Source organism: Oncorhynchus kisutch, unplaced genomic scaffold (assembly GCF_002021735.2).
Source record: "Oncorhynchus kisutch isolate 150728-3 unplaced genomic scaffold, Okis_V2 Okis01b-Okis20b_hom, whole genome shotgun sequence".
Lineage (NCBI taxonomy): Eukaryota > Metazoa > Chordata > Actinopteri > Salmoniformes > Salmonidae > Oncorhynchus > Oncorhynchus kisutch.
This window is the reverse complement of record NW_022261978.1, coordinates 4513572-4535743: the sequence shown is the minus strand read 5'-3', so window position 1 is coordinate 4535743 and position 22172 is coordinate 4513572. Positions and strand designations below refer to the sequence as shown.

At 47.3% G+C, this 22172-nt stretch overlaps 1 protein-coding gene across 3 annotated transcripts; it reads left to right on the top strand.

Moving 5' to 3' along the window:
- The first annotated feature begins 3038 nt into the window (after positions 1-3038).
- LOC109882925 (calcium-binding mitochondrial carrier protein SCaMC-3) lies at positions 3039-20427 on the top strand. 3 transcript variants are annotated; one of them, XM_031811306.1, is made up of 11 exons: positions 3040-4010; positions 9844-9970; positions 10336-10423; positions 12315-12426; positions 12835-12993; positions 13966-14139; positions 15771-15884; positions 16229-16396; positions 16737-16884; positions 17213-17369; positions 19169-20427. In XM_031811306.1, exons 1-11 carry the CDS (start codon positions 3813-3815, stop codon positions 19194-19196), a joined length of 1473 nt encoding a protein of 490 aa, XP_031667166.1. In that variant the 5' UTR covers positions 3040-3812; the 3' UTR covers positions 19197-20427. The 3 variants fall into 3 exon arrangements, with proteins under 3 accessions (XP_031667165.1, XP_031667164.1, XP_031667166.1); XM_031811305.1 differs by lacking the exon at positions 19169-20427 and having other exon boundaries at positions 3039-4010; positions 9847-9970; positions 17213-17400; XM_031811304.1 differs by lacking the exon at positions 19169-20427 and having other exon boundaries at positions 3039-4010; positions 17213-17400.
- The last annotated feature ends 1745 nt before the right edge of the window (positions 20428-22172 follow it).

The following is a 22172-nucleotide window of genomic DNA, read 5'->3' as shown; positions in this document are numbered from 1 at the left end:
GCTTATCACACATGTTAATCTACCACACATCTGAGAACAGAATGAGGGAGGAGGATGGATGGATGGATGGATGGGGGAGAGATGGAGGGTAATGTAAGAGAGGAGGTGTACGTGTGCACCGACAACACCTGGCCGTTAATGTACCGGAACCGTTAACACCGGGAAAAGAAGGACGGGCCAGCACACACAATGAGGTAATCAGGAGACAGTGTGTGTGTGTGTGTGTGTGTGTCAGAGATCGAATGGCCAGTCTGTCAGCATGTGTGTTCTCACTTCTCAGCCAACCAGTCAGTGTGATGGGAAAAGTCCATTCACCAGAGAGAGGGGTGATGACAGACGAACAGGTGATACACTGGCCTCACCACTCCAACTATGGAAAGTGTGTGGGTGGGTGGGTGTGTGTGTGTGTGTGCGTGCGTGTGTGCATGCATGTGTGTGCATGCGTGCGTGTGTGCATGCATGTGTGTGCATGTGTGTGTGTGTGTGTGTGTGTGTGTGTGCATGCGTGCGTTTGTGCGTGCGGCTTGGTTTGTGGGGAGATTTCCCACTTCCCCATGATGACAATCATGATGGCTATTTTAAGTTTAGGGGTTAGGGTTAGAATTAGGGTAAGGGGTTAGTGGGGTAGGGTTAGGTTTTGGGTTAGGGGTTAGGAGTTAGTGGTTAGGGGTTAGGAGTTACGGGATAGGGAAAATAGGATTTGAATAGAAATAGATTTAGGTCCCCATGAGGATAAAACATAACATCTGTGTGTGAAATCAAGAGAGACAGAAAGAGAGAGAGAGAGAATGTGCCAGGTGTGACTAGTTGTAACAGGTGACTAGTTGTAACAGGTGTGACTAGTTGTAACAGGTATGAGTAGTTGTAACAGGTGTGACTAGTTGGAACAGGTGTGACTAGTTGGAACAAGTGTGACTAGTTGTAGCAGGTGACTAGTTGTAACAGGTATGAACAGGTGTGACTAGTTGTAGCAGGTGACTAGTTGTAACAGGTGTGACTAGTTGTAACAGGTGTGACTAGTTGTAAACAGGTATGAACAGGTGTGACTAGTTGCAGCAGGTGACTAGTTGTAACAGGTATGAACAGGTGTGACTAGTTGGAACATGTGTGACTAGTTGGAACAAGTGTGACTAGTTGTAGCAGGTGACTAGTTGTAACAGCTGACTAGTTGTAACAGGTGACAAGTTGTAACAGGTGACTAGTTGTAACAGCTGACTAGTTGTAACAGGTGACTAGTTGTAACAGGTGACTAGTTGTAACAGCTGACTAGTTGTAACAGGTGACAAGTTGTAACAGGTGACTAGTTGTAACAGCTGACTAGTTGTAACAGGTGACTAGTTGTAAAAGCTGACTAGTTGTTACAGGTGACTAGTTGTAACAGGTGACTAGTTGTAACAGGTGACTAGTTATAACAGGTGACTAGTTGTAACAGCTGACTAGTTGTAACAGGTGACTAGTTGTAACAGCTGACTAGTTGTAACAGCTGACTAGTTGTAACAGGTGTGACTAGTTGTAACATGTGTGACTAGTTGTAACAGCTGACTACTTGTAACAGGTGTGACTGGTTGTAACAGGTGTGACTAGTTGGAACATGTGTGACTAGTTGTAAGAGGTGTGACTAGTTGTAACAGGTGACTAGTTGTAACAGGTGTGACTAGTTGGAACAGGTGTGACTAGTTGGAACATGTGTGACTAGTTGTAACAGGTGTGACTAGTTGTAACAGGTATGAGTAGTTGTAACAGGTGTGACTAGTTGGAACAGGTGTGACTAGTTGGAACAAGTGTGACTAGTTGTAGCAGGTGACTAGTTGTAACAGGTATGAACAGGTGTGACTAGTTGTAGCAGGTGACTAGTTGTAACAGGTGTGACTAGTTGTAACAGGTGTGACTAGTTGTAACAGGTGTGACTAGTTGTAAACAGGTATGAACAGGTGTGACTAGTTGCAGCAGGTGACTAGTTGTAACAGGTATGAACAGGTGTGACTAGTTGGAACATGTGTGACTAGTTGGAACAAGTGTGACTAGTTGTAGCAGGTGACTAGTTGTAACAGCTGACTAGTTGTAACAGGTGACAAGTTGTAACAGGTGACTAGTTGTAACAGCTGACTAGTTGTAACAGGTGACTAGTTGTAACAGGTGACTAGTTGTAACAGCTGACTAGTTGTAACAGGTGACAAGTTGTAACAGGTGACTAGTTGTAACAGCTGACTAGTTGTAACAGGTGACTAGTTGTAAAAGCTGACTAGTTGTTACAGGTGACTAGTTGTAACAGGTGACTAGTTGTAACAGGTGACTAGTTATAACAGGTGACTAGTTGTAACAGCTGACTAGTTGTAACAGGTGACTAGTTGTAACAGCTGACTAGTTGTAACAGCTGACTAGTTGTAACAGGTGTGACTAGTTGTAACATGTGTGACTAGTTGTAACAGCTGACTACTTGTAACAGGTGTGACTGGTTGTAACAGGTGTGACTAGTTGGAACATGTGTGACTAGTTGTAAGAGGTGTGACTAGTTGTAACAGGTGACTAGTTGTAACAGGTGTGACTAGTTGGAACAGGTGTGACTAGTTGGAACATGTGTGACTAGTTGTAACAGGTGTGACTAGTTGTAACAGGTGACTAGTTGTAACAGGTGACCAGTTGTAACAGGTGACTAGTTGATAAGCCAGATGGTTGGGTGTGTGCTGGACATTTGTCTGAGAAGGCCACTTGACTTTATTTGAGTGTGTGTGCGGCCCGTATCTGTGTGTGTTACTGCAACACAGGACCATGTTATTGTTGCAAACATGATTTATAAAGGGGCATTCCTGGCATCAGTCCAACAGAGTGATTCATAATGCTCTGAAAGAAAACATCATATAGTGTACAACATGTGGTTGTAGTCTACAAAATGTACAATGTCAATGAACTGTCATAGACTCAAGAACTCTTACTACGATATTTCAGTATTATGAGAGCGAGTCCCACCATTGCCTACGAGACCGTTTCAACAGTGTTTTTCAATTCACCTTGGGTCTTTGTGTGTGGGGACTGAACTAAATGCGTGTCCCTGGTAGTCTACAGAGGGCTAGGCTACGGCGCAGACTCAAGACAACACCTTCCTTCGACGCTTCGCTTTCTCAGTTGACGCGACGGCGACGGTTTCTGACGTGAAGCAAATATACACTAGCAGCATTGGCCTAGATAATATCTTCTTCGCATGACAGCGACCCGACACGGACCAACTATTTGCAACGCTGCAAAGTGCGCATTTGCTGTCACATTCTGACGGATCGTAACGTCAGGACGGTGCATTACAAACCACCCGGGGTTGGTGTGCGTCCCCACAAAAAACAAGAGGACGACATGTACAGGCCTAATCTTTAAACGTCTCGGGCATATCCGTTACCGAGATGAATTTGACACTGGATTAAGGTTTCGGTTCTGGCAGTTTGCCGCGCTCCGTTCTAAAGCACCGAAAGAACGAAAGGCTTTCTGTCTTTACTACAGTGTTAGGTTACCGTCGCTTCCTGGTTTCTTGACGGATAAATAAACAACTATTTACAACCAATTGCGGGATAAAAACGGGTGTTAAAACTTTGAGATGATGTGTAACATGTATAGCATGACCGCGAATGGGAGCGCGTCGTGAGGTCCACCGTTCGATTGTTTTTAATCTGCACATCTGTCTGTCCTTCTCCCGAGAGATTTACTCACTGAGTAGCCTGAATATTACAACAACAACACATCTATCCTGATTTGGACATCGGACGCCGATGACTCTATAGGCTATTCCACCGGGATCTAACCGACGCAGCCAACCGTCACCACGCATGGGTCCGCCGGGGGCTCGGATCCCCCGGGGCTGGAGGACCCAGGCCCGCTGCCAGGAGGATGGCGACCCGGAGAGGGAGAAGCGATGGGTGGAACTGTTCGACGAACTGGACTTGAACAGTGATGGAGTCATCGATATCCACGAGCTCCGGGTGGGATTGGCGAAACGTGGGCTCTCCCGCCGCGCGGTGGACCGGGTAAGCAGCCAACGAGCCCGGGCAGCAACTCGGCTGTCATTCGGTATACCTTGATGACGATCACGAATTACGTTTTTTTATGTGAAACATTTGGCTATAGCCTAAACTCACACGGTGGGGTTCCCCCTAGCCATCACCAGCCACTAATTGCATGTTATGTTATGTTATGTGTGTGTGTGTGTGTGTGTGTGTGTGTGTGTGTGTGTGTGTGTGTGTGTGTGTGTGTGTGTGTGTGCGTGCGTGCGTGTGTGTGTGTGTGATGTCACTGATGAGGATTCCCCCCGTGTATCTGCATCACCCATACTTTTTTTCACCTCTTCCATATCCTATCCTACTCTGTTCTGTTCTACTCTATTAGACTCCTCTACAGGTCAGACAGTAGTCTGCTGTCGGTAGATTGGATATGTATTTGACTGTATTAGGCTCAGACAAGAGCAGGGCGGTGAACTCCACAGTATAGGCCAGGGGTGGGCAACTCCACAGTATAGGCCAGGGGTGGGCAACTTCACAGTATAGGCCAGGGGTGGGCAACTCCACAGTATAAGCCAGGGGTGGGCAACTCCACAGTATAGGCCTGGGGTGGGCAACTCCACAGTATAGGCCAGGGGTGGGCAACTCCACAGTATAGGCCTGGGGTGGGCAACTCCACAGTATAGGCCAGGGGTGGGCAACTCCACAGTATAGGCCAGGGGGTGGGCAACTCCACAGTATAGGCCAGGGGGTGGGCAACTCCACAGTATAGGCCAGGGGTGGGCAACTCCACAGTATAGGCCTGAGCTGGGCAACTCCACAGTATAGGCCAGGGGTGGGCAACTCCACAGTATAGGCCTGGGGTGGGCAACTCCACAGTATAGGCCTGGGCTGGGCAACTCCACAGTATAGGCCAGGGGGTGGGCAACTCCACAGTATAGGCCAGGGGTGGGCAACTCCACAGTATAGGCCTGAGCTGGGCAACTCCACAGTATAGGCCAGGGGTGGGCAACTCCACAGTATAGGCCTGGGCTGGGCAACTCCAGTCCTCTGGGCTGAGTGGTGTCACACCTTTCCACCATCCCCAGCAAACACAGCTGGTTAAACTAATTACAATTTACACTGAAGATCATGATCTGTACCCCTGCATACTGACTCCGTACCGTTATTGTTATGTTATTGTGTTACTTTGTATTATTATTTGCATTAGTTTATTTGGTTAATATTCTCTTAAACTCTTCTTGAACTGCCTGGTTGGTTAAGAGCTTGTAATACAGATTTCACGGTAAGGTCTACACTTGTTGTATTCTGCGCATGTGATGAATAAAGTTTGATTTGATGATGACATGATTATTGGAGTCAGGTGTGTCAGCTGGGGGCAAACATTTGACACCCATCAGGGCCCCGGGGACTGCAGTTGCCCATCCCTAGTATAAGCTATACGAAGGTAGCCTGAGTGCCAGTCAGTTTGTGCTATCATGCCAAACATGTCTTGACAATGACAGCAATGGAGCTGGCAAAAGCACTAACACATCTGGGACCACCAGGCTATATGAAGATAGATAGGTAACCTCCTGAGACCACCAGGCTATATGAAGATAGATAGGTAACCTCCTGAGAGCACCAGGCTATATGAAGATAGATAGGTAACCTCCTGAGACCACCAGGCTATATGAAGATAGATAGGTAACCTCCTGAGAGCACCAGGCTATATGAAGATAGGTAACCTCCTGAGACCACCAGGCTATATGAAGATAGATAGGTATCCTCCTGAGACCACCAGGCTATATGAAGATAGGTAACCTCCTGAGACCACCAGGCTATATGAAGATAGATAGGTAACCTCCTGAGACCACCAGGCTATATGAAGATAGATAGGTAACCTCCTGAGACCACCAGGCTATATGAAGATAGATAGGTGACCTCCTGAGACCACCAGGCTATTTGAAGATAGATAGATAACCTCCTGAGACCACCAGGCTATATGAAGATAGATAGGTAACCTCCTGAGACCACCAGGCTATATGAAGATAGGTAACCTCCTGAGAGCACCAGGCTATATGAAGATAGATAGGTAACCTCCTGAGACCACCAGGCTACATGAAGATAGATAGGTGACCTCCTGAGCTGAATCATCTCACTGAACAGATCAATAACTGATCAATGATCACCATTATTGATGAATTGGAATGTGAAGTAACTACATCTGACCTCTGGCTGAACTCTGAACTCTGACTGCGATGGGATGTAGGTCTTTATGTAGTGGTATCTCAATGTAGTGGTGTCTCTCTTTATGTAGTGGTGTCTATCTTTATGTAGTGGTTTCTCTATGTAGTGGTGTCTCTCTTTATGTAGTGGTGTCTCTCTTTATGTAGTGGTGTCTCTATAGGTAGTGGTGTCTCTATAGGTAGTGGTGTCTCTCTTTATGTAGTGGTGTCTCTCTTTATGTAGTGGTGTCTCAATGTAGTGGTGTCTCTCTTTATGTAGTGGTGTCTCTCTTTATGTAGTGGTGTCTCTCTTTATGTAGTGGTGTCTCTCTTTATGTAGTGGTGTCTCAATGTAGTGGTGTCTCTATGTAGTGGTGTCTTTATGTAGTGGTGTCTTTCTTTATGTAGTGGTGTCTCTCTTTATGTAGTGGTGTCTCTCTTTATGTAGTGGTGTCTCTCTTTATGTAGTGTTGTCTCTCTTTATGTAGTGGTGTCTCTCTTTATGTAGTGGTGTCTCAATGTAGTGGTGTCTTTATGTAGTGGTGTCCCTCTTTATGTAGTGGTGTCTCAATGTAGTGGTGTCTTTATGTAGTGGTGTCTCTCTTTATGTAGTGGTGTCTCTCTATGTAGTGGTGTCTCTCTTTATGTAGTGGTGTCTCAATGTAGTGGTGTCTTTATGTAGTGGTGTCTCTCTTTATGTAGTGGTGTCTCTCTTTATGTAGTGGTGTCTCAATGTAGTGGTGTCTTTATGTAGTGGTGTCTCTCTTTATGTAGTGGTGTCTCTCTTTATGTAGTGTTGTCTCTCTTTATGTAGTGGTGTCTCTCTTTATGTAGTGGTGTCTCTCTTTATGTAGTGGTGTCTCTCTTTATGTAGTGGTGTCTCTCTTTATGTAGTGGTGTCTCTCTTTTTGTAGTGGTGTCTTTATGTAGTGGTGTCTCTCTTTATGTAGTGGTGTCTCTCTTTATGTAGTGTTGTCTCTCTTTATGTAGTGGTGTCTCTCTTTATGTAGTGGTGTCTCTCTTTATGTAGTGTTGTGTTGTCTCTCTTTATGTAGTGTTGTGTTGTCTCTCTTTATGTAGTGTTGTGTTGCCTCTCTTTATGTAGTGTTGTGTTGTCTCTCTTTATGTAGTGTAGTGTTGTCTCTCTTTATGTAGTGTTGTGGTGTCTCTCTTTATGTGGTGTAGTGGTGTCTCTCTTTATGTAGTGGTGTCTCAATGTAGTGGTGTCTCTCTTTATGTGGTGTAGTGGTGTCTCTCTTTATGTGGTGTTGTGGTGTCTCTCTTTATGTAGTGTTGTCTCTCTTTATGTAGTGTAGTGGTCTCTCTTTATATGGTGTTGTGTTGTCTCTCTTTATGTAGTGTTGTGTTGTCTCTCTTTATATGGTGTTGTGGTGTCTCTCTTTATGTGGTGTTGTGGTGTCTCTCTTTATGTAGTGTTGTGGTGTCTCTCTTTATGTGGTGTTGTGGTGTCTCTCTTTATGTAGTGTTGTGGTGTCTCTCTTTATGTAGTGTAGTGGTCTCTCTCTTTATGTGGTGTTGTGGTGTCTCTCTTTATGTGGTGTTGTGGTGTCTCTCTTTATGTAGTGTAGTGGTCTCTCTCTTTATGTAGTGTTGTGGTGTCTCTCTTTATGTGGTGTTGTGGTGTCTCTCTTTATGTAGTGTTGTGGTGTCTCTCTTTATGTGGTGTTGTGGTGTCTATTTATGTAGTGTTGTGGAGTCTCTCTTTATGTAGTGTTGTGGTGTCTCTCTTTATGTGGTGTTGTGGTGTCTCTCTCATTGTGATGTGTGTTAAATATAAAATGTAGAAATATATGTTACTGTAAACAGCACTTTAAATGAGAAGTCGGATCCTCAGCCACTTCATTAAATTAAGTCTCACCATTCTGTTGGAGAGTTATAGGGCATTGTTTTGTGTTTGAATGTGTTTCTGTTGACTTTGTTATACACACACACACACACACACACACACACACACACACACACACACACACACGCACACGCACACGCACACGCACACACACACACACACACACACACACACACACACACACACACACACACACACACACACACACACACACACACCTCCCGCTATCAGTTGATGGCTGTTTTTCTTGGCAGAAAGAGTGTAGCAGACAAACACACAGTGGTGTTCTGTCTGTGTTCACGTGTGTCGGTGAGAGTACACGTTCCCTATTTTAGTTCAAGGAGAGTTGGTAAGCCGAGAAAGCATTTAACCTTTCCCACTCACGCTATCTCTTTTCTCTGTCTCTCTCTCTCTCTCCCCTTGCTCTCTCTCTCTATATCCCCATGCTTGCCATCTCTCTCTGTCTCTCTGTCTCTCTGTCTCTCTCTCTCCATTACATATTACATTACATATTACATTACATATTACATTACAATACATATTACATTACATATTACATTACATATTACAATACATATTACATTATATTACATTACATATTACATTACATTACAATACATATTACATTACATATTACATTACATATTACATTACATATTACATTACATTACAATACATATTACATTACATATTACATTACATATTACATTACATATTACATTACATATTATAGTGTACTATATAGGGTACCATTTGGAATGTATGGAATGTCAATATGTCTGTGATGTAATGTGACTGACCCAGGATTGACCTCAGAGTGGTTTGTAACTGTGTTTCTCAGGTTGTCTGTCAGTTTCAGTGTATTGATTATGCTTCTTGTCTTTGCATCCGGCTGGCTTTGTATCTCCTTCCCCCATTTCACCTCTACATTAACATTACATCCACCACTTCCTCCTGTTCTTAATTCACCTCCACATTAACATTACATCCACCACTTCCTCCTGTTCTTAATTCACCTCCACATTAACATTACATCCACCACTTCCTCCTGTTCTTAATTCACCTCCACATTAACATTCCATCCACCACTTCCTCCTGTTCTTAATTCACCTCCACATTAACATTCCATCCACCACTTCCTCCTGTTCTTAATTCACCTCCACATTAACATTCCATCCACCACTTCCTCCTGTTCTTAATTCACCTCCACATTAACATTCCATCCACCACTTCCTCCTGTTCTTAATTCACCTCTACATTAACATTCCATCCACCACTTCCTCCTGTTCTTAACCATGTTGGCAACTCTTCTACCTGCTCTCCATCTCCTCCCCCACCTCTCCTCTCTCTCCTCACCCCACATCTCTCCATCTCCTCCTCCCCCACCTCTCCTCTCTCTCCTCACCCCACATCTCTCCATCTCCTCCTCCCCCACCTCTCCTCTCTCTCTCTCCTCGCCCCACATCTCTCTATCTCCTCCTCCCCCAACTCTCCTCTCTCTCTCCTCGCCTCACATCTCTCCATTCCCTGTCCATCTCCTCCTCCCCCACCTCTCCTCTCTCTCTCCTCGCCCCACATCTCCCTATCTCCTCCTCCCCCACCTCTCCTCTCTCTCTCTCCTCGCCTCACATCTCTCCATTCCCTCTCCACCCTTCCACCCTGTGCCCCCCCACAACATTTCCACTCCCCCATCTCTTCAACCCCACCACCTCCTCCCCTTTCCACCCCCCTCTCCACCACCTCTGCCCCTACACCGCTCCTCCACCCCCCTTCTGTGCCCCCTCCCCAGCAGATTGTCAAGGAGGGGGACAGCAACAATGATGGAGAGTTGGACTTCCAGGAGTTCCGGCAGTACCTCCGCTCCCACGAGGAAGAGCTCCGACTCATGTTCCTCAGCCTGGACCGCAACAATGACGGTTTGTAAAGATAAATATGAACCCGTCTTACGTACGGGCTCCAGAATCACAGGGAGCTAAATGGACATCCTCTGGAGTTGTTTAACTAAAATACGCAGACGTGTGCAGACCCACATTTTGTAACTTGATACAAATATACAATATAGACAATTTTACAAAGCTCACTGGGTTCTTGTGTTGCGTACGTACGTAAGGTATGTGGATAAAATACACACTGAGAAACACAATCAAAACACACACAGTCAAATACACACACAGTCAAATACACACACAGTCAAATACACACACAGTCAAATACACACACAGTCAAATACACACACAGTCAAATACACACACCAACTCTGACGTGGATACTGTGTTTGCAGGTGAGATAGATGTATCAGAGATTCAGCAGTCCCTTCAAACTCTGGGAATAGCTGTGAGTCTGAAGGAGGCTGGCACGATCATGAAGAGGTCTGTACAATCTACTCTACTCTATATCTACGCGATAATGATACAGTCTACTCTGGTTATATTTATGCTGTAATCTAGTATGAATTGTAGAATGGCTTTGTATTCTACAATTGGAGTTGTCGGACAACTATACTTTTATGTTTGTGAGTTTGCATGATTATTACTGTGTGTGTGTGTGTGTGTGTGAGTGTGTGTGTGTGTGTGTGTGAGAGAGTGTGTGTGTGTGTGTGTGTGTGTGTGTGTGAGTGTGTGTGTGTGTGTGTGTGTGTGTGTGTGTGTGTGTGTGTGTGTGTGTGTGTGTGTGTGTGTGTGTGTGTGTGTGTGTGTGTGTGTGTGTGTGTGTGTGTGTGTGTTCGTCCATGCATGTGTGGGTGTGTGTCCATCTGTGTGTGTGTGTGTTTGCGTCGGTCCATGCAAGTGTATGTGTATGTCTTCTAGGGTTGTCTTGGTCGACCGAGAGTCGTCCTGTTCTTTTGACCAATCGATTGGTTGAAATGTTGAAACTTCTTTTTCCATATATGGACAGACACGCCCCCTGTGTTTGAATAAAACCAACTACATGTTGCACTGAGCTTGTCTGATGCTTTAAGCACACTGTTTGGACTAAATAATTAAGATGCACAAATGACTGAAGAAAGAGCCCGATGGTCACACTGTGTTGAAGTGTCTGTGTGACTGGTGCACGTTGTCTCTCTCTCCTCCCTACTGCAGAGAAAAGGCACAACAGCACAGCTGAGAGTTTATTGTCTGTCTGTGCTGAAGCTGTGACGTCATTTCAGACGTTTAGTTTCTTACTGGTTTCTGACTGAAAAGTTCAGTTCACTAAATAATCTAATTTTTTCAGGAACAACATTCCCTATTCCCTCAACCCTTGTTCCTATTAGGAACAACTTTCCCTATTCCCTCAACCCTTGTTCCTATTAGGAACAACATTCCCTAATCCCTCAACCCTTGTTCCTATTAGGAACAACATTCCCTAATCCCTCAACCCTTGTTCCTATTAGGAACAACATTCCCTAATCCCTCAACCCTTGTTCCTATTAGGAACAACATTCCCTAATCCCTCAACCCTTGTTCCTATTAGGAACAACATTCCCTAATCCCTCAACCCTTGTTCCTATTAGGAACAACATTCCCTAATCCCTCAACCCTTTGCTTTCTTTACATGAAACATGTAAGCATCGCATGCATGTGACCAATAGGACCTGACCTATAGCCTATCATAATCACATCAATAAATCGGTTATAACAAACTCCAAACACAGTAACACGTGACAGCAAAATGGATGCGGAGGACGTGAAAAAGAAGCTGGAAGCGGTCTAATGTTTACTGGTTGCTCAGGCGGGAAAGAGGAAGTCAGATCTGTGGAAAGAGGAAGTCAGATCTGTGGAAGACATTTGACTTAGTTGTGGAGACTACAGGAGATCCAGGAAAAAGGAAGGTTTAGGAGCGAGAGCTGTGTGTTAGAGCTGTGTGTTAGAGCTGTGTGTTAGATCTGTGTGTTTATTCTGTGTGACAAACAGGTGCTGTTAGATTACAATATATTTTGTAATCCATATTCAATTTCAGTATCACATGTCTTAGAGTGATGGACTGTGCCACCCCCACGGCCTCCACAATGGATTAGTCCACTGAGACAGGAGCCAATCAGACGGTGTCTTGTACAAAAACAAGATATACTAACGTGCTACTGCTGAACTAAAGAAATGTCGGTCGACCAACAGCCTGTCAACCAGAACAAACCACCAGTCCACTAAATGGGCTCAGCCCTAGTGTGTCCGTCCGTGTGTGTGTGTGTCCGTCCGTGTGTGTGTGTGTGTGTGTGTCCGTCTGTGTGTGTGTGTGTGTGTGTGTCGTGCCATGTGTAACATTCTCTCTGTCTCTGGTCAGTATCGACAGGGATGGTAACATGACCATCGACTGGGATGAGTGGCGAGATCACTTCCTGTTCAACCCCATACACAGTCTGGAAGACATCTCTCGCTACTGGAAACACTCTCATGTGAGACACGCACACACGCACGCACGCACACACACACACACACACACACACACACACACACACACACACACACACACACACACACACACACACACACACACACACACACACACACACACACACACACACACACACAGAGGAAACCCAGCAGGGATGTAGCCTGGATACCAGTCTGACAACTTTGTTGTTTAGTAAAACTAAGTCGAATGTCAAATGACTCTCCCTCCATCCTCTCCTCTCCTCTCCCTTCCCCTCCATCCCTACCTCTCCCTCCTCCCCCTCCATCCCCACCTCTCCCCCTCCATCCCTACCTCTCCCTCCTCCCCCCTCCATCCCCACCTTTCCCTTCTCCCCCCTACCTGTTTCCCCTTCCCCCTCTTCCTCCTTCCCCCCTCTCTCTCTGTCTAGATGCTGGACATAGGAGACAACCTGACCTGTCCTGATGAGTTCTCCGAGCAGGAGAAGAAGTCAGGGTTCGTCTGGAGACAGCTGATGGCTGGAGCTATGGCAGGATCAGTCTCCCGGACCGGCACCGCCCCACTGGACCGCCTTAAAGTCTTCCTGCAGGTGAGGAGAAGAGAAGTGAAGAGAGGACAGAAGAGGAGAACAGGAATTTGGGGAGAGGAGAGAAAAGGAGAATGGAGGGTAGGACTCTAGAGGAGAGGAAAGGAGAGGAGAGGAAAAGAGAGGAGAGGGGAGGAGAGGAAGGTAGAGTTGAGTAGAGGGAAGGGGAGGAGACTAGAGGAAAGGAGGGAAGATAAGAGGAGAGGGGGGAGAGGGGAGCAGACATTATGAGAGGATAGGAGAGGAGAGGGGAGGGGGGAGACTAGAGGAGAGGAGAGGGGAGGGGGGAGACTAGAGGAGAGGAGAGGAGAGGAGAGGAGAGGAGAGGAGAGGAGAGGAGAGGAGAGGAGAGGAGAGGAGAGGAGAGAGGAGAGGAGAGGAGAGGAGAGGAGAGGAGAGGAGAGGAGAGGAGAGGAGAGGAGAGGAGAGGAGAGAGGAGAGGAGAGGAAAAGAGAGGAGAGGGGAGGAGAGGAGAGGAAGGGAGAGTTGAGTAGAGGGAAGGGGAGGAGAGGAGAGGAGAGGAGAGGAGAGGAGAGGAGAGGAGAGGAGGAGAGGAGAGGAGAGGAGAGGAGAGGAGAGGAGAGGAGAGGAGAGGAGAGGAGAGGAGAGGAGAGGAGAGGAGAGGAGAGGAGATGAAGGTGGTTGGTGAAATGAAGTTGCCCCTACATACTGGTCTAAGTTCAGCTTCACATGCCTCCTCTAAACGGTTGAGATTAGGATAGGGGGAAGATAAACTGTTCCTAGATCTGGTCCTGAGGTGGAGATGTATATTCAGCTCCACCTGGTGGGGATGTGAAGTATCACCACTGAAAGATTCTAACTACAGAGTGGTCTAACTTGTGTACTGTACATCATGTGTTCACTCTGGGCTCGTAATATTACAGGACATGATCGACTAGTCAGGTCTGAATAAGAGTGTCTAGAGGGTGTCATTTAGGACACCCCTCCTGATACACTGTGTCTGTGTCCCCCCAGGTGCATGGCTCGACCCCGGGGAACCCTGCAGGGGCCCTTGGGGTGGGGAACATGGTCAGTGGGCTGAGGGCCATGGTGAAGGAGGGGGGATTCAGTTCCCTGTGGAGGGGCAACGGGGTCAACGTCATGAAGATCGCCCCCGAGACCGCCATCAAGTTCTGGGCCTACGAACAGGTGGAGTACTACATACTACACCACACCACACTACACTACGCTACACTACACCACACTACACTACACCATACTATACCACACTACACTACACCACACGACACTACACCATACTATACCACACTACACTACACTACACCACACTACACTACACTACACTACACCATACTATACCACACTACACTACACCACACCACACTACACTACACTACACCACACCACACCACACCACACCACACTACACTACACTACACTACACTACACCACACTACACTACACCAAACTACACCACACCACACTACACTACGCTACACCATACTACACTACACTACACTACACCACACTACACCATACTACACTACACTACACTACAATACACTACGCTACACCATACTACACTACACTACACCACACTACACCACACTACACTACACCACAGTACACCACACTACACTACACTACACCATACTATACCACACCACACTACACCACACTACACCACACTACACTACACTACACCACGCTACACTACACCACACTATACCACACCACACTACACTACACGACACTACACCATACTATACCACACCACACTACACCACACTACACCACACTACACTACACTACACCACGCTACACTACACCACACTATACCACACCACACTACACTACACGACACTACACCATACTATACCACACTACACTACACCACACTACACTACACTACACCACACTACACTACACCACACTACACTACACTACACCACACCACACTACACTACATTACACCACACCACACCACACCACACTACACTACACCACGCCACGCCACGCTACGCTACGCCACGCTACACTACACTACACCACACTACACTACACTACACTACACCACACCACACCACACTACACTACGCCACGCTACGCTACACTACACTACACTACACCATACTATACCACACTACACTACACCACACTACACTACACCACACTACACTACACTACACCACACCACACTACACCACACTACTCTACACTACACTACACCACACTACACTACACTACACTACACCACACCACACTACACTACACCACACTACACCACACTACACTACACTACACCACGCTAAACTACCCAACCACACTACACTACATTACACCACACCACACCACACTACACTACACTACACCACACTATACCACACTACACTACACCACGCCACGCCACGCTACGCTACGCCACGCTACACTACACTACACCACACTACACTACACTACACCACACCACACCACACTACACTACACTACACTACGCCACGCTACGCTACACTACACTACACTACACCATACTATACCACACTACACTACACCACACTACACTACACCACACTACACTACACTACACCACACCACACTACACCACACTACTCTACACTACACCACACTACACTACACTACACCACACCACCCCACACTACACTACACTACACCATCTATACCACACTACACTACACTACACCACACTACACTACACTACACCACACCATCCTGTTCCTGATCTTTCTGACATCTGTCACATCATCATCCACTGCTGTCTCTCTGACTCTCTCTCTCTGTCTCTCTCTCTCTCTCTGTAGATTAAGAGGTGGATGCGTGGCAGTAAGGAGAGGGGACCTCTGAGGGTTCATGAGAGGTTTGTAGCTGGGTCGTTAGCAGGAGCTACTGCTCAGACAGCCATCTACCCTATGGAGGTTAGAGCACACACACTCACACTCAAAAATACACATAAACACACACATTAAAATACACATACACACACTAAAATAATGTACACACACACACTCTCACACACACACACACACACACACACACAGTAAAATACACACGAAAATAAACACATTTACACATGCACTTCAGCACACACACACTCGAAAATATACAAATTCACACACTTGTATACACACATATACACTGATGTGGAAAAACATTATTTCTCCCACATGCACTAACAAACTCCCTCTCTCCTTCCCCCTCTCTCCCTCCCCCCCACCCCACCCCCCCTCCCTCCCCCCCTCCCTCCCCCTACCTCCCCCAGGTCCTGAAGACTCGTCTGACCCTGGGGAAGACAGGCCAGTACACCAGTGTGTTAGACTGTGCCAGACAGATCCTCCACAGGGAGGGCATCATGGCCTTCTATAAAGGATATGTACCCAACATCATAGGCATCATACCCTACGCTGGCATTGACCTCGCTGTCTACGAGGTGTGTGTGGGGGGGAGTGGGGGAGGGTGTGTGGGGGGGAGTGGGGGAGGGTGTGTATGGGGGGAATGGGGGAGGGTGTGTGTGAGAGGGGAATGGGGGAGGGTGTGTGTGTGGGGGAATATATCACTGATGTATGTCTCTCTCTCTCTCACCCTCTCTCTTCCCTCCCTCTCTCTCTACCCTCTCTCACTCACCCTCTCTCTCTCCCCTCCCTCTCTCTCTCTCTCTCTCTCTCTCTCTCCCCCCCTCTCTCCCCCCTCTTTCTCCCTCTCTCTCTCCCCTCTCTCCCCTCTCTCTCTCCCTCTCTCTCTCTCCCCTCTCTCTACTTCCCCTCTCCCAGACTATGAAGAATGCGTGGTTAGCGAGGCACACAGATTCAGCAGACCCAGGTGTTGTGGTGTTGGTGGGGTGTGGAACCATGTCCAGTACCTGTGGTCAGCTAGCCAGTTACCCTCTGGCTCTGGTCAGAACACGCATGCAGGCACAGGGTGAGACAGGGGGAGGTGGGGGGGCAGGGCTGTGTGAGAGAGGGAGGTGGGGGGGGCAGGGCTTGGGTGTGTGAGAGGGGGAGGTGGGGGGGGGGGGAGGCTTGGGTGTGTGAGAGGGGGAGGTGGGGGGGCAGGGCTTTGTGAGAGGGGGAGGTGGGGTCGCAGGGCCGTGGGTGTGTGAGATAAACTACATTTATCTACCTGTCACTTTCACCCATGTGTGCATCCGCTCTCTCTTCCCTCCCTCCCTCCTCCTCCTCCTCTTCCTATCCTCCTCTCCCTCCCTCCTCCTCCCTCTCCTCTTCCTCTTCCTCCTCTCCTCCTCCAGCCTCTGTGAAGGGTGGCCCTCAGCTCTCCATGCTAGGTCTGTTCCAGAACATTGTGACCCAGGAGGGCGTGGCTGGCCTCTACCGCGGCATCGCCCCCAACTTCCTGAAAGTCATCCCCGCCGTCAGCATCTCCTACGTAGTCTATGAACACATGAGGAAAGTCCTGGGGGTGGAGAGATGCAGATGAGGGAGGAGGGGGGGTGGAGAGATGCAGATGAGGAAGGAGGGGGGTGGAGAGATGCAGATGAGGAAGGAGGGGGGGGTGGAGAGATGCAGATGAGGAAGGAGGAGGTGGGTGGAGAGATGCAGATGAGGAAGGAGGGGGTGTGGAGAGATACAGATGAGGAAGGAGGAGGGGGGGTGGAGAGATACAGATGAGGAAGGAGGAGGGGGGGTGGAGAGATACAGATGAGGAAGGAGGAGGGGGGGTGGAGAGATACAGATGAGGAAGGAGGGGGGGTGGAGAGATGCAGATGAGGAAGGAGGAGGTGGGTGGAGAGATGCAGATGAGGAAGGAGGGGGTGTGGAGAGATGCAGATGAGGAAGGATGGGGTGGAGAGATGCAGATGAGGAAGGAGGAGGTGGGTGGAGAGATGCAGATGAGGGAGGAGGGGGGTGGAGAGATGCAGATGAGGAAGGAGGAGGTGGGTGGAGAGATGCAGATGAGGGAGGAGGGGGGTGGAGAGATGCAGATGAGGAAGGAGGGGGGGGTGCAGATGAGGATGCAGATGAGGAAGGAGGGAGGTTGGAGAGATGCAGAGGAGGAAGGAGGGGGTGATGCAGATGAGGAAGGAGGGGGGGTGGAGAGATACAGATGAGGAAGGAGGGGGGATGGAGAGATACAGATGAGGAAGGAGGGGGGGGTAGAGAGATACAGATGAGGAAGGAGGGGGGGTGGAGAGATACAGATGAGGAAGGAGGGGGTGTGGAGAGATACAGATGAGGAAGGAGGGGGGGTGGAGAGATACAGATGAGGAAGGAGGGGGTGTGGAGAGATACAGATGAGGAAGGAGGGGGGAGATACAGATGAGGAAGGGGGGGGTGGAGAGATACAGATGAGGAAGGGGGGGTGGAGAGATACAGATGAGGAAGGAGGGGGGAGATACAGATGAGGAAGGGGGGGTGGAGAGACAGATGAGGAAGGGGGGGTGGAGAGATACAGATGAGGAAGGGGGGGTGGAGAGATACAGATGAGGAAGGAGGAAGGGGGGGTGGAGAGATACAGATGAGGAAGGAGGAGGGGGGGTGGAGAGATACAGATGAGGAAGGAGGAGGGGGGGTGGAGAGATGCAGATGAGGAAGGAGGGGGGGTGGAGAGAGGGAGGAAGAGAGATATCATAGATGCCTTGGAGAGAATAAGATGAAAGAAGGAGGGAAAGAGAGGGAGGGAGGGAGAGAGATGCTGGAGGGAGGGATTGTAGATGCATTTGAGTGGGGGAGAGAATGAGGTGAGAGAAGTAGAGAGAGAGAGAGAGAGGGATGGAGACGAGACAGACCAATGTGGGTGGCAGCTATGGGCTTGTTGCATGACCACACCTAAAGACACAGTGAGAGGAGGCAGAGGGAGGGAACAAAGGAGGGAGAGAGAGAAAGGGAGGAATGAATCAGATAACAGAGAGAGAGACATCTCAAGTCCTGCCTGCACCCAAGTGATGTCTAACCGTGTGGAAGCTTTGTGGTTGCAAGTGTCAACATGGTTTTTATGACAACACATGTGACGTTTTACATGGCCTGCGCTGCATGTGGAGGTGTTTCTGGTGTTGAAAACTAGCCGACTAGCTTCTCGACTACTGGGTTGGGCTTTTCTCTCTCTGCATTAACAACGGGCGAGGACATGTTTGACAACTAACGGTGCTTCAAGACTTTGACCAAAAACAAAACCCTTTACCATTTCACTACTGACAACGCCTCAAGAGAAGGATCACAATATGACCTTTTCCCCCATTAATCTTTAGGTGGAGAATAGAGAAATCTCTGGGATAGGATGACACCATCTCCATGTTGTGTGGTTGGTTGGTCCTGAAGAAGGAAGGGATACGCCACTGGAACCTTGGAACCACCATGACTTCTAGAACTGTTCATATTGGAACCACCAGGACTTCTAGAACTTTTCATATTGGAACCACCAGGACTTCTAGAACTGTTCATATTGGAACCACCAGGACTTCTAGAACTGTTCATATTGGAACCACCAGGACTTCTAGAACTTTTCATATTGGAACCACCAGGACTTCTAGAACTGTTCATATTGGAACCACCAGGACTTCTAGAACTTTTCATATTGGAACCACCAGGACTTCTAGAACTGTTCATATTGGAACCACCAGTACTTCTAGAACTTTTCATATTGGAACCACCAGGACTTCTAGAACTTTTCATATTGGAACCACCAGGACTTCTAGAACTGTTCATATTGGAACCAGCAGGACTTCTAGAACTTTTCATATTGGAACCACCAGGACTTCTAGAACTTTTCATATTGGAACCAGGGTGACTTGAGAACTTTTCACAATGAAAGGACCAGTAGCAATCTACATGCCATGACTCATCGTAGGTGGAAGAAGAGGATGAGGAAGAGGAGAAGATGAGGTGTTGAAGTCTTTCTTTCGATGATCTGAAAAGATTGGGATGTGCTTGTGGACACAGGATTTAAATAAACCTCTACCTACGAGAGAATTTTAAATTATAATGCTGTGAGGACATTTTAGACAGCCGGATGAGAAACAAGCACATTAAACCTTGTACTGTATTTAGGGTTGCAAAATTTCAGGAACTTTCCCCAAATTCCCTGATTTTCCAGAAATCCTGGTTGGAATTTTTCTTGAATCAGACAGAAATAAGCACAAAATCCATAATCCTCCAACCTGGGAATTTGGGGGAAAATGACTGGATTTTGCAACCCGATATTGAAACGTGATTTTTTTTCTGAATCCCAGTTACTGTGGTACGTTTCAACAAAGAGTTTTATCAAGAGTTTTATCAAAGTACGTAAATAGTTAGAGATGCATGGTTTAATCAAGTACTAAAGCCAATAGAACACAGACACGCGCTGATGTCATCACGATGATGATACGACTCAGAGGTGGTCCCCCTTTTACGTGTGTGTCAGTGTGTGTGTGTGTGTGTGTGTGTGTGTCAGTGTGTGTGTGTACAGCGAGTAAGTGTGATTTTTGTCTCACAAAAAATATGATAAAACTCCAGAATGCCAAATCAACCAAACTGCCAAGACTGTGTTATTCTTCCCTCTTCTGAATAACTTCCATATTACCATTGTGTATTTATTTAGTTGGTTTATGTGTATGAGGTTATATCATAACAAGGACGTCACTATGAGTCCAATGACTTCAATATGAGTCCAATGACTTCAATATGAGTCCAATGACTTCACTATGAGTCCAATAACTTCAATATGAGTCCAATGACTTCACTATGAGTCCAATGACTTCAGTATGAGTCCAATGACTACAATATGAGTCCAATGACTACGATATGAGTCCAACGACTTCGATATGAGTCCAATGACTACAATATGAGTCCAATGACTTCGGTATGAGTCCAATGACTTCAATATGAGTCCAATGACTGCAATATGAGTCCAATGACTGCAATATGAGTCCAATGACTTCGATATGAGTCCAAGGACGTCACTATGAGTCCAATGACTTCAATGAGTCCAATGACTTCACTATGAGTCCAATGACTTCACTATGAGTCCAATGACTTCAATATGAGTCCAATGACTTCGATATGAGTCCAATGACTACGATATGAGTCCAATGACTTCACTATGAGTCCAATGACTTGGACATGTTCATGATTATTACTTGTGAGGTGATTTATGAGTTGAAGCCTGTGCATGCGGCCCAAATAGCACCCTATTCGGTGCACTAAAAAGTAGTGCACTATTTGTATTACCTTTATGTGGAATAGGGTGCCATTTGTGCAGCCTACTAGTTGGGGGGATCTGTTCTGAGTATTGTGAATGGGGGGGGTCTGTTCTGAGTATTGTGAATGGGGGGGGGGGGGGGTCTGTTCTGAGTATTGTGAATGGGGGGGTTCTGTTCTGAGTATTGTGAATGGGGGGGGGTCTGTTCCGAGTATTGTGAATGGGGGGGGGGGGGGTCTGTTCTGAGTATTGTGAATGGGGGGTTCTGTTCTGAGTATTGTGAATGGTGGGGTTCTGTTCTGAGGGTTGCAAATGGGGGGGTTCTGTTCTGAGTATTGTGAATGGGGGGGTTCTGTTCTGAGTATTGTGAATGGGGGGGGTTCTGTTCTGAGTATTGTGAATGGGGGACATATGCCATGCACAAGAGAGCCTTGATCTAAAGTAATGCCATGGTGCTTTTTCATCAGAAGAAAAGTACTGGTAGTTTGAAGTTGCTGTTGGTGTGGTGTCATTATGTATGAAAATATATATTGTGATATTATTGTTATGTCCCAAATTGCCCAATATTACCTATATAGTGCACTTGTTTAGACCAGAGACCATCCACCTATATTCTTTTTTTTATTGAACTAGGCAAGTCAGTTCAGAACAAATTATGTTTTTACAGTGACTGCCTACCCCGGCCAAACCCCCTCCTACCCCGGCCAAACCCTCTCCTACCCCGGCCAAACCCTCTCCTACCCTGGCCAAACCCTCTCCTACCCCGGCCAACCCCCTCCTACCCCGGCCAAACCCTCTCCTACCCCGGCCAAACCCTCTCCTACCCTGGCCAAACCCTCTCCTAACCTGGACAATGCTAGCCAATTGTGCACCGCCCTATGGGACTCCCGATCACAGCCGGTTGTGATACAGCCCGGGATTGAACCAGGGTCTGTAGTTACACCTCTAGCACTGAGATTCGGTGCCTAAGACCCCTGCGCCACTCGGGACCACAAAATATATAGTTACCTACTTTAGACCAGAGACCATTCACACTATATAGTACACTACTTTAGACCAGAGACCATTCACCC